This window comes from Girardinichthys multiradiatus, chromosome 22, assembly GCF_021462225.1.
Source record: "Girardinichthys multiradiatus isolate DD_20200921_A chromosome 22, DD_fGirMul_XY1, whole genome shotgun sequence".
Classification (NCBI taxonomy): Eukaryota; Metazoa; Chordata; class Actinopteri; order Cyprinodontiformes; family Goodeidae; genus Girardinichthys; species Girardinichthys multiradiatus.
The window spans coordinates 25,002,254-25,015,365 of NC_061814.1; the positions used below are offsets into that span (position 1 = coordinate 25,002,254).

Below are 13,112 nucleotides of genomic sequence, written 5' to 3' on the forward strand. Positions count from 1 at the left end.
TTTCCGTTCGGGTACATTCCCAGTGTGTATCTGTAATTTCTTCTGGAACAAGACTTACAAACTCTGCAAAAACATTGTTCTTTACTGAGTACTAGAACCTTCATGGATGAAGCATCTTCATGTCTGGTGAAGTCCTTGTTTTTCTCACCGGTTTAAGTAGATGTCTATGGCTGGAAAAACATGTACTCAACACACAGAACCAGAAAATCCCTCTATTTAATGGAAAAATGAGATTCAGATCTCTTGATGTGTTTTATTATGTTTGAATCCTTGTACACACGGTTGATTCGGTTGTGTGGCTAGTCATTGCCAGGTCCTCAGCGATTCTCTTTAAAATACTTTCAACTTTCTTCAACCTCTGATGCTTGTTTTTGAGTCTTTTTCATACTTCTTGTCCTCAGCTTGTAGAAGACAACAACCCTACAAGAATCCAGCTGTGTTTACACAAAGCTGTGATATAATTAAACTGGACTATTACTTCAGTTCATCAAATGTTATTTTTCTCTACATAAATATAGTTTTGCATTTAATCAGAAAACACAAACATATTTCATAAAATAGTGATGGATGGATGCAGACATTATTTAATCCATGTTAATGAACACCACACAGAGACCAGGTATCGTTTTCTGCTGGTGTTGGTCCAGCCAAATCATTACTGACTGTGGAAACTTCACACCTGACTTCAAGCAACGTTGACTCTGTCCCTATCTACTCTTCCTCCAGACTCTGGGAACTTGATTTCCGAATGAAATGCAAACTTTGCATTCATCAGAAAGAGGACTTTGGACCACTGAGAAATAGTCCAGTTCTTTTTCCTTTTAGCCCAGTTAAGGCACTTCTGGCGTTGCCTATAGTTGAGGAATGCAACATTTGTAGCCCATGTGTAGGATTTGCCTTGTGAAGCTCCCCCAATTTCTTGAATGGATTTTGCATGACAATCCTCTCAAGGCTGCAGTCATTCCTGTTGATTGTGCACCTTTTCCTAATGTGTTTTCCTTCCACTCAACTTTTTATGAATATGCTTGGATACAGCACTCCGTTAACAACCAGCTTCTTTAGCAAGGCTGTCATTGAGTGCCTTGTGGACATTTGTCAAGTCAGCAGTCTTCCCAATGATTGTGTAGGCCACAGTATGGTCATAACATTACATGTTTACATTAAAAAAACTTTTTAACGTGGTGATATGCAATATTCTAATTTTCTGAGACTGAATTTTGGGTTTTCATTATCTGTAAGCCATAATCATCAAAATCACAAGAAATAAAGGCTTGAAATATTTCACTCTGTGTAATGAATCTAAATAGGAGTAATTTTTTGAGATGCTAAGATCTCTGTGGTGGCAACATCCCATCCATCTTCTATGGTGTTGTCTGTTCAAGCAGCAGCTTATCTACGGCTGAGAGGAAGTGGTTAGATACGTTCACCAGGAAGGCCAGCTCTGTCCTAGGATGCCTCCTTGACCCAGTGCAGGTGGTGGGAGACAGATGGACTCTGGCAAACATAACATCACTGGTGGAAAATTTCATGCCATCCCATGCATGAAGCTGTTGCAGAACTGGAGAACTCCTTCACTGACAGACTGATCCTTTGTGCACCGTCCTTGGTGCACAAAGGAGCATTATCAAAGATCCTTCCTCTCAGCAGCTGTTAAGTTTATAACCATCCCTGTTCCCAATATACTTGTTTACATCCCTGCTGTCATTTGCAGTTTTTTCACATCTTGTAGTTTGCCGTTTATGCAAATATACATGAACCTTTTATAAATGTTTTAAATTGCTCTACTCAGTTGCACATTTCTTTTTCATCGGAGTATCCTATTTTTAGTAAACATACAACATGTTTCAAATGTTGCAAATTTGCCCATACTGTAAATTTCCCCACTGTGGGATAAAAAAAGGATATTTCTGTTCTATTCTGCCTGTAGTTACCAGATTTCAGCAAAATTGACATCTTCACCTAATCTCCATTACAGCAATTTATTTCACAGCTTTTGAACTAGTTACCCAGATCACCAATAATTGCAGTGGTTAATATAAGGAAAGGCCTATTTTAAATGACTAAGACTCTAATTTCACTGAGAACCCATACTCTTCACAAAAGTGACAACAAAGTTGTGGTTTAATGCAAAGCACTTAACCTTTACTTGAAAGAAGGTAATATACATCCTGGAATTACAGATATTAAAGATACATTATGAGCAAAATCATTTCACAATGAATATCATCTTTCTTTCGCATTAACCAAGAGTAGTGCGACATAATCTACAGTTGCTGTTAGGAAGAGAACAGTGAAAAGCACACCTGTCAGCATTTTACTGTATGGAACAAAGTGAAATGTTATCTATATGCAGTAGTCCTTACTAAAAACTTTAACCAAAAAAAAAAAAAAAAAAAAGTTTCATTGGTGTTTTTCAACTAAGTAACTGCAATGCATACATTATAAATAAATGTAAATGGAAGAAAACAAAACAAAACAAAAAATACTACAAGCAGTATTCCACAATTCCAGCGTGGCTGAAATAATAAGTGGCCTTAAATAAAAACCTTCCACTTTGGAGTGTGGCCACAGCTTTTCCAAACCTTTCAGATACTGTTTATTCTTCATTCTGATGCATGCTCTACGCTCCTGGATAAATCAAGTTAAAATCTGTCCTTAAAACTTTCTCTGTGTAACGAAAATGTGTCAATAATCTTTTCTTGTAGAACTCAGAATCAGGAAAGAATAAGGCCTTAAAAAGTTAAGGGGTTTCTTTCCCATTTCAAAGTAGTTAAGTACTGACAAAGCATCTCTGCATAGCTATGGGAGGTCACTATATAACTCACAGAACTCAACTCTAAAATGGAAAACATTTATGTTCTTTTGCTCAGTTAAGATATCTTGAGCCAGACTCTCCACCCAGCCGGGTTCCTGTACACACTATGAACAATATTTGTTTGCAAAAAAAAAAGAAAAAAAGTACACTATAGTAGTTAACTCAAAAAGTTAATGTGATGATGCAGACTGGTAATTGTTTAAATCTACAGCAAGTGGAAACAGGGGAAGGTTTTTCAAACGGAGTACATGTTCTTGGTGGTGGAGCCGCTCTTACTGGACGTGTCGTCATGTGACTGGTAGCCAATCAGGGATTTTATATGGAGGTTCAGACGCTCTTTGTAAAGCTGCCTGTAGAACAAGAAGGAGAAGAAGCTCACAGTCACCATCTAATGGTCAGAAACAGCAAATAAATTCAGCCATCTAACACGATGCCTGACCCCTTAAACTAGTTCACAAAACAACCACCAACTTCAATGTATTCCACTGAGATTTTATGTGATCAACCAACCTAAGGTGGGACATAATTACATCCCATGGACGCTGACCACTACTAAAGAAAAGCAGGTATGCAGATTAACGGTGGGGATGGTGTGTTCAGGACAATGTGCAGCACCAGGTTTCCCCCACACAGCATTTTGCTTGCAGGCTAAAAAGTTTAATGTGGTCTCATCAGACCAGGCCACTTTGTCCCATGGTTGCTGTGTCCCCTAAACGGATGAATAAATTACAAATGGGACTTTTTCTTTTAGCAATGGTTGTTTTCTTGCCACTCCTCCATAGAGGCCAGACTTGTGAGTGCACAACTAATAATTGTAATGTCAGCACCTTATACCACCTGAGCTGTGGATCTCTGCAGCAACTCCAGAGTTACCACGGCCCTCTTAGCTGCTTCTCTAATTAATGCTGTGCTTGTGCGGCCGGTTGGTGTAGGTGGACAATGTCTTGGTGTGTTTGTGGTTGAACCACAATGGACTGAATAAGCTCTGTTCTCGGTTCAAAGCTCAGGATACGGTTTTACGACCTAACCCTGGTATAACTGGCTACACTGGCCTTATTTAGGGGTATCTGAGAGAAGTGGCCTCAGAAAAAACCGCAGCCCACTCCTTTCAGAATTTTATATATAAAAAAAAAAAAAAGAGAACCAAGAATAATTTCTTCCACTTCACAATTATGCTCTACCTTGTGATGTTCTATCACATAAAATCTCAAAATACATGGAAGTTTGAGGACAAAATGTGAAAACCCCCAAAGTGTATGAAGATTTTTGCATGCCCCTTTATGTTAGGAGTAATGTGACTTTTTTTCTTACCCTATCGTCATGATGGCTTCCCTGTTTTGGCAGTTGCTTGTCCAAATGGATATTTTGTCCCCTTTAGGTCTGACGTTGACCACAGCTCCACACACATCTTCACTTGCCTCGTCAAATGACTCACCCACTAAACACAGGAGCTGTAAAATTCAGCATGACCACATGGTTTAATTATTTCATGTTTTTTTCTAAACAAACGATGGCCACCTGAAGACGGCTCTGCTGTCCAGGAGTCATTTTGAGGAGCAAAAAAAACAAAAACAAAACAAAACGTCAGTGTTACCGTTTCCATCCAGTAGCGATCGAGGTCATTGTGCCGCTGTTGCTTGTTGAGAGTCATCAGCCATCGACCCCCCAGCTTATTCCGCTCATCTTCCCACATTGGCTTAATCCCATCCTGGCACAGAAAATGGAAATTACAACTGGAAATTTGCATCCAGACCTTATAACTGATCAGTTGCAGTTTTCTTCATTTAACTGGTGTAATCACAGTCTGAGAAAACTAAAATATCTGTTGTTTTCAGATGAACTCTTACCAAAATGCCTCATCTGCTCATTATATTTCTTAAAAGCAAAGAGTCCATTATTAACAATAAAACTATGCCTCTGATAATGAGCTTTTATTTGTTATGTATGAAAACCAACTGTCTAAATGGCACAGGTTAAAGCAACCAATAAAATCAGTGAAAAAACACTTGCCTTATTTTGTTATTTAAAAAAATTAAACAAATCAATCATCATCACATGGTAACAAGGTAGGAGCAATAGATTGTAGGCTTTAACAATTCATACAAATAGACAAAGAAAAAACAGGATTAAATTTACCTTAAATAAGCAATAATCACAACCAAAGCCAAGTTTGCTTGGTTGCTGTATGTGGTTATATAACCTGCAATCAAGATCAGAAAAGTTTTTTAACCAAAATCTACAATATCAAAACATAGATACAGGTCCTTCTCAAAAAATTAGCATATTGTGATAAAGTTCATTATTTTCCATAATGTCATGATGAAAATTTAACATTCATATATTTTAGATTCATTGCACACTAACTGAAATATTTCAGGTCTTTTATTGTCTTAATACAGATGATTTTGGCATACAGCTCATGAAAACCCAAAATTCCTATCTCACAAAATTAGCATATTTCATCCGACCAATAAAAGAAAAGTGTTTTTAATACAAAAAACGTCAACCTTCAAATAATCATGTACAGTTATGCACTCAATACTTGGTCGGGAATCCTTTTGCAGAAATGATTGCTTCAATGCGGCGTGGCATGGAGGCAATCAGCCTGTGGCACTGCTGATGTCTTATGGAGGCCCAGGATGCTTTGATAGCGGCCTTTAGCTCATCCAGAGTGTTGGGTCTTGAGTCTCTCAACGTTCTCTTCACAATATCCCACAGATTCTCTATGGGGTTCAGGTCAGGAGAGTTGGCAGGCCAATTGAGCACAGTGATACCATGGTCAGTAAACCATTTACCAGTGGTTTTGGCACTGTGAGCAGGTGCCAGGTCGTGCTGAAAAATGAAATCTTCATCTCCATAAAGCTTTTCAGCAGATGGAAGCATGAAGTGCTCCAAAATCTCCTGATAGCTAGCTGCATTGACCCTGCCCTTGATAAAACACAGTGGACCAACACCAGCAGCTGACACGGCACCCCAGACCATCACTGACTGTGGGTACTTGATACTGGACTTCTGGCATTTTGGCATTTCCTTCTCCCCAGTCTTCCTCCACTCTGGCACCTTGATTTCCGAATGACATGCAGAATTTGCTTTCATCTGAAAAAAGTACTTTGGACCACTGAGCAACAGTCCAGTGCTGCTTCTCTGTAGCCCAGGTCAGGCGCTTTTGCCGCTGTTTCTGGTTCAAAAGTGGCTTGACCTGGGGAATGCGGCACCTGTAGCCCATTTCCTGCACACGCCTGTGCACGGTGGCTCTGGATGTTTCTACTCCAGACTCAGTCCACTGCTTCCGCAGGTCCCCCAAGGTCTGGAATCGGTCCTTCTCCACAATCTTCCTCAGGGTCTGGTCACCTCTTCTCGTTGTGCAGCGTTTTCTGCCACACTTTTTCCTTCCCACAGACTTCCCACTGAGGTGCCTTGATACAGCACTCTGGGAACAGCCTATTCGTTCAGAAATTTATTTCTGTGTCTTACCCTCTTGCTTGAGGGTGTCAATAGTGGCCTTCTGGACAGCAGTCAGGTCGGCAGTCTTACCCATGATTGGGGTTTTGAGTGATGAACCAGGCTGGGAGTTTTAAAGGCCTCAGGAATCTTTTGCAGGTGTTTAGAGTTAACTCGTTGATTCAGATGATTAGGTTCATAGCTCGTTTAGAGACCCTTTTAATGATATGCTAATTTTGTGAGATAGGAATTTTGGGTTTTCATGAGCTGTATGCCAAAATCATCCGTATTAAGACAATAAAAGACCTGAAATATTTCAGTTAGTGTGCAATGAATCTAAAATATATGAATGTTAAATTTTCATCATGACATTATGGAAAATAATGAACTTTATCACAATATGCTAATTTTTTGAGAAGGACCTGTATTAAGCAGGGCTGCACAATATTAGAACGTTTTGGAATGGCGATAATTCTTCTTGCATCTCTTTTTCATCTGTGCTTCCTCCAGTCTGGGACATTTAGGATTTTGGTCAATGTCATTTGTTTCCAGTGAGAACATCTGCTGATATGAGACTCTGTCTAACTGGCTAAATATTACATCAGCATGAAAAACGCAAGTTCACACCTGGAATATGCTGGAAGGTTACATACATTCAGCATGGACTATCATGGGAACATTCAATATGATCTGTACATCACAATATTTAAATAAATATGAAAACAAAAAAGGGGGAGGGATTATTTGTTCTCTCAAACATTCTTCATAAAAACTAGGGGTGCAACGATTGATCGGCCGGCTACAATTTCCTTAGTTTTGGGCAAACTGCCGATGCTTGTATGTGAAACCGATCTTATCTACCACAGCAAACGTTTGAAAATCAGCCACACTCCCCTTTAACTCTGCCGTGACAGAGGGCTGACTGACAGACCAGAACACAGAAGGTGTATTGTGACCTTATAACACCTGACAGAGTCAGTTATAAAAAAATTTTTTAAAACTGTATCGGTCAAAAATTGAAATCAGCAGGTCAGGCTTTTGAAAGATTGGTAATCGGTCAAAAAACTGCAATCAGTGCACCACTAACAAAAACTCACAGTAAATTAAAGGTTTAACCCAGTAAATAATTTATTTAAAGAAGTTTTTTGAAGTAAACATCCTTGATCCCGAATCATTTTTGTAAGAGTTTGGATATTCCAATAAAAACAGGAAGAAAACTTACGCCCAAAAGTCTTCAACTGTGTCAAACTTGGAAATAAGACGCAAGTTCTCTGTCCAACTTTTGCTCTTGTCATTTTTGAAATACCATAGGGCCCATCTGAAAAAGGAAAGAATTTTATTTTCACACGACAATGTATGGCTACTTTTAACAAACAATACACTTTAGTTAATATTTATCACTAAATATATCCTGAATTTGTCCAAAGAGGCTTTTAACTTCGTATTGTAATTGTGTGACCTCAGTTCACAACAGAACACAACAGCTTCTTACAAAAGCAGGCATGAATGCAGAAAACCAGCACTAGAAACGCAGCCTTTGTGTACAATGGGTGTATTTATTCTTTCACACGTTTCCAGGAGGGGCGGTGCTAGCCTGGGGAGGGCTGAGGGCAGTCTGGGGACACCAGGCGAACTCAATGCCCCCACCCCCTACAGCTGTGAGAGTAAACACACCCATCAGCAGCTGTACCACACAGTAAGACCCTATTTATACTTTGTAGCAGATACTTGGTATCAGTTTGAGTCATTATCACCACTTGTAAACATTAATGTATTTAGAATTTTGTTAAAAGGTGTCACTAAATTCTATCCAAGCGGTGTGAAGAAAACACTTTTATATCTGTCCTTTTTGGATTTTTAAAATTAGTGTCCCTTTATCTGTTGTTCAGCAATTTAATAATTTATCAATTGTACATTGTACAAAAACTCAAGCTGGGTGGCAAATCCAAATAAAGGACAGTATCTAAATACAACTCAATTAAAAAAAAGATTTTATTTCCCCAAGATCCCTGTTTTTACATATTTACATTACATAATTACGAGAATAATGAAGAAATACTGGAAAGCGGCACTTTTTTCCTTCTTCATACTTGAAAAATTACAAAATTAAATCACATAATTCCCAGGTCTTTCAATACTGCATACAACCAAAAGTATATTTATTTATTCTTGAAAAAGGGTAAACTCTCCTCTTAAAAAAATGAGATATAGATTAACTAAATAACAAAACAGCTCAAATAATTTGTGTTTTAAAGTAATTTCATACACAATGTAAAGATTAATAAAAATTAAGCAAACTAGATTGAAGTTTTTCTCTTCATACATAAAATCAGAAAATCACTTTCAGGGTACATTAACTTTAAATGGTCTTTTTTATGTGAGCAAAACCAATATAGTTTTGTGTAGCAGTTTAATACAAATAAATACAAATTATTGACATTCCTTGGGAAATCTACACCCTTTTTAGCTTCTCTTGACTCAAGACATCTGAAGAAAGAAAAATTAAGGTTTAAAAATAACATTTTAATTTCATATATCATTTTTATATGAATTTCTTTAAGGCCTTTACTTCAACTGCATCTATATTGGCAAATTCTCTTTTTTCACCCAACATAGCACATGTTCTCAGAAACTCAACAGGTTTTTCATACTTTCAAGCAGCTGCTAGTTTCAAGTAATGTGTTATAAGAAAATGTTGCATCACTTGAGATTTAGGAGATCATCTTGTCTCCTTATGTTGCAACGGGGTAACTGAGCTACACTGTTCCATCTAAAAGTGTATCAAACGAACAAAAAACAGGATAAAATACAAAGTAGCAAGTTTAGTTCCACCACAGAAACAGGCAAATTTTACTCTTGAACTCAGGTTTAACAAATGCTTTGTGATGGCAAACAAGAAGAATCCAGATAGTTAACCAACTCAGTTAAATTACCGTATTTTCCGCACTATAAGGCGCACTTAAAAACCTTTAATTTTTTCAAAAAATGACAGTGCGCCTTGTAATCCGGAGCGCCTTATATATGGATCAATTGGTTAATTGGTTGATCCATACTGGTTGTACACGGCGCTCTGTCAAAATGTTTCAGTACGACTGGTAAACTACAAAGCCGCACCGCTTGCAGCATTACGGCTACCGTAGTCAGGGGCGTCGCCGAAGTAATAGCGGTAAACACCTGTACTGTGCTTACTCCTAGTCCAACACCACTTGTGTGTGTATAACGTTTGAATGTACTGTTGCAGGAATTGCCTGAACTATATGTGATTAGAAGCTCAGTGTGTGGGGTGTATGTTTCGTGTGTGTGTATGGAAGATGTTGATATTACTCCTCCGGACAGAGGTGGCGCTGTGTGCTGCCGTAGCTGAGAATCAAGAGTGAAGGAGTGACGTCGGTATTATTGTGTGTGTGGGGTGGGTAGAGACGGCGACCGGAGCAGCGGTGTATGAGTCTGTAAGCCCTGTGTTTTTACGTGCTGCAAAGTCATTAAAAAGAACCCCGAATCTCATCAACAACTCAGTGTTTTGATGCTGTTTCTTCATGCTCAACTCAGCAACGTATGAGTGAGGGAGTTAACCCCGAGGAAACTAGTAACTTCAGCCCTGGAGAAAGCGTCTCCCCTGTGTCATCAGACTACGGTCAGGGGACAGAAACAGGAAAGGTTAACAGTACTAACATTTGATTTAGTGCATCAAACTGTTTCTTTTACGTGTTTACTGAATCAGGGAAAAGTTCCCTTTCACGTTTTAACTAACGTTTGATTTCAACTTCAACTTCATAGACTCCAATGCATTCCTAACGTGTGGTTGGCTCTATTCAATAGAATTCTATGTAGAGGAGACCTTACCATGAGAGTGAATGGAGTTATCAGAATGCTGGTTTGTAGTGTATTAATAAAGTTTGACTGACTGACTTATTTGTTGACATTCTCTTTAGCTCCATCTAGTGGATGCATAACGCAACCCCAGTCAAACGTTTGACTGCAGTAGCTTCTATTCTATGCGCCTTATAATCCGGTGCGCCCTATATATGAAAAAAGTTCTAAAATAGGCCATTCATTGAAGATGCGCCTTATAATCCGGTGCGCCTTATAGTGCGGAAAATACGGTAGTCATAAATGTATGAATTTGAGCATTAAATGGTCTCAGTAGAACAGAGCAAGTTTGATACTCAGTGTTTTTAGCTGTTATATTATTTCAGCAAGAGGAAGCTCTAGGCATGTTTACATAAGTAATTGGAAAAAAGGGCCAATCGGAGTAAAAATGTGCTATGTAAACACGCCAATTGGAATATTCTGATCTGATTCTACTTCATCTGAAAGAAATTGTACTCCAAACGAGAAGGGTGGTTCATACCGATCCCCAATCGGAACCGCGTCCATGTAAACACGTGTCCAAATCGTTTTCACTCTGATTGGGCCAAACCGACCTGACTGGTATGTCAACTTGACGTATTTCTTAAAACCAACACACTTCTGTAGTTCTTTTTTTTCCCAGCACAATCGGAAGTACAACTTATTCTGTGGTTGTTTTAGGGGAATTTGACAATTCTGCAGATGTCAAAGTGCTCCTAATCTGAATTAAGTGTGCTCCATGTAAACGCACCTTATGATCGGATAATTTGGTTTTGCGCCCAAATAAACAGTGTATTCGAATTTATTTATTTTTGTTCAATCCGAACATATTTGAATCCAATCAAGAAGTTTTGCGCATGTAAACAGAGGTACTGACAGTTTTTGGTTGCAACATTTACTCATTTAAGTCAGTGTTTTTTATTCTCACCTGTTTTGCAAAGGATGTTTGATATACTGCTCAGGATTTGCAACAACCTGACCATCAGCCTGTTGATCTTCAGTTTCAGCTGCTTTCTAAAGAGACAAACACATCATATATTTGCACAGAAATCCATATATTTGTATGAGTATCCGGCAGTGATTTTTCTGCATCATAGTTTCTTGTGGACAAGAAAAACACAAATTAATATTTTATCAGAGCTACAAAACAGTGGTAATGCTTACTAAAACATTTTAACAACAATTTAGCCCGTAAGTCCTGCCAACTTGATTAGACAATATAGGTTTAAACATCTGACATGATACAACTGGGTCAGTGAGATAACGAGACAGACATCTAAAAGCATGACCCTAAACTTGGCTTCTTATTCTCTGTAGTACAGTATGAGTATGTCTAAACCATAATCAGAGTTTGTAAATTGAGAATTTAACTTCCGGGTCGTCCTCCACAAGTTTTAAGGATACCAATAAATTCCAGATGCAGATTAATGATCTACCTGGACAAAACTGGTGTGAAACGATCATACAACATTCTCCAAATACTATAGATGTCAGTACAGACTGAGCCGCACCAACAGTTTGCAAGTGCATTCTGGGTATTTATTAGATAATTTGATCACTATCCACTTTAGGGCCTTCCTTTGGAGATTTGATGTTTTGCCCACTGCCACCGACAGACAAAATAAAGAATAGATGGACACACGAATGAAAGAAAAGATGGCAATATTATTTACAGATTAGATGGACAGATGAAAGAAAGAATAGATTGCAGGTAATAGATGGCTGGCTGGCTAGATGGATGGATTGACTGATGAAAAAAGATGGATGATGGAATTGGAGAAAGATAATTAGAGATTGACGAAAGGATAGAAGAAAATAGACAAATAAAAGGGATGAAGATAGATAATGGGCAAATGGACGAATGAATAGATTGATAAACAGACTGATAAGAGTTTGATAGAAGGATGAACAGTCGGATGAATGGAGCGCAACCTTTAGAAAATGAGTTTGGGGAAATATATTCCCTACTCTTTCTACCGTTTTCTTTCAACAAGTGGGAAAACAATCCAATTCCATGTTTCCAAACTTTTCCTTACTGCGTAGATGCCCTGTTTTTCTGCTGTCAAAACGCAGCAAAAAAATGTAATTAGAGTTGATTTCATCTCCTGCAATATAACTACTGTGCATGTTCCCTTTGATATCTATCATGAAATGTCATAACAGATAAAGGTCCACATCTAGGTTGCAAACTGTTTTTCTTCAGCAGCAAAGACAGCGCCATGGACTTGTCCACAACGCAGAACATTGATACATCAGAACTCGAAATACATGTTAGGTCTTAAACATTTTACATCATGGAAGACTTCTGCCATTTACAGGCCGTACATTCAAACCTTACAATATATTTCAAGCTCTGCTTTTGAAGGACAGATATTTGCATAATGATCTCAAGCTGAACGTTTTTAATCAACTAGAGATCAAACAAAACCGAAATGTCTCCTTATATGTGCCAAAAAAAGTCAAACCTGAGCTCAGTTCACAACCAAGGGTTGCTAGCATTACTTTTAGCAGGCGTGCTAAGCTAGCTGCAAGCTCGAAACACACGTGTTTTTATCGTCATAAAATGCACCAATAAATTAGGAGGGACGAGATATAAGTATTCTCACAACGATCACCAATGCACTTTGAGTATAATGTCGAGTAAGAGTAAAGCAAACCATTGTGCGAAGTATGAATGAACGACGTTCAGTCAATCAGTCCCTCCCTGCCGACAAAGTCAGGCACATTGCACTGCATGCTAACGCTAATCCACGCCGATATTGTTAAAGGGAAACACCGTCTATTATACTAAATACAAGCATCATTTTCAACATGGAAACGTTGAGTATTAAATCTAACTGAAAAAGCGCATGCTTAACAAGCCTCTCCGTGCGCATCAGTCAGTTATTTTCATCCGTATCTCGTCTCTCTTACCGGCTCCGATGTCGCCATCTTGATTTATAGAAATGATCTGACCGTACGTCGCTTCAATCCGCTACTACGGAAGCCTCCTCGGTCCACTTTGACT

General features: G+C 38.6%; 1 protein-coding gene across 2 annotated transcripts; it reads right to left on the reverse strand.

The window, feature by feature from the left end:
- Positions 1-2,114: 2,114 nt before the first annotated feature.
- eif4e1c (eukaryotic translation initiation factor 4E family member 1c) lies at positions 2,115-13,101 on the reverse strand. Of its 2 annotated transcripts, none has more exons than XM_047350732.1 (7): positions 13,019-13,101; positions 11,034-11,119; positions 7,479-7,574; positions 4,952-5,015; positions 4,410-4,523; positions 4,127-4,266; positions 2,115-3,165 (listed from the first exon to the last, which is right to left on the reverse strand). In XM_047350732.1, exons 1-7 carry the CDS (start codon positions 13,034-13,036, stop codon positions 3,051-3,053), a joined length of 633 nt encoding a protein of 210 aa, XP_047206688.1. In that variant the 5' UTR covers positions 13,037-13,101; the 3' UTR covers positions 2,115-3,050. The 2 variants fall into 2 exon arrangements, with proteins under 2 accessions (XP_047206688.1, XP_047206689.1); XM_047350733.1 differs by lacking the exon at positions 13,019-13,101 and adding an exon at positions 12,763-12,996.
- Between the last annotated feature and the right edge of the window lie 11 nt (positions 13,102-13,112).

Coding starts and splice junctions, on each gene's coding strand:
- eif4e1c (XM_047350732.1), bottom strand. Junction 7,575..11,033: donor AAACATCCTTTGCAAAACAG/GTGAGAATAAAA, acceptor TTCCTTTTTCAG/ATGGGCCCTATGGTATTTCA. Junction 5,016..7,478: donor ACAGTTGAAGACTTTTGGGC/GTAAGTTTTCTT, acceptor TCTTGATTGCAG/GTTATATAACCACATACAGC.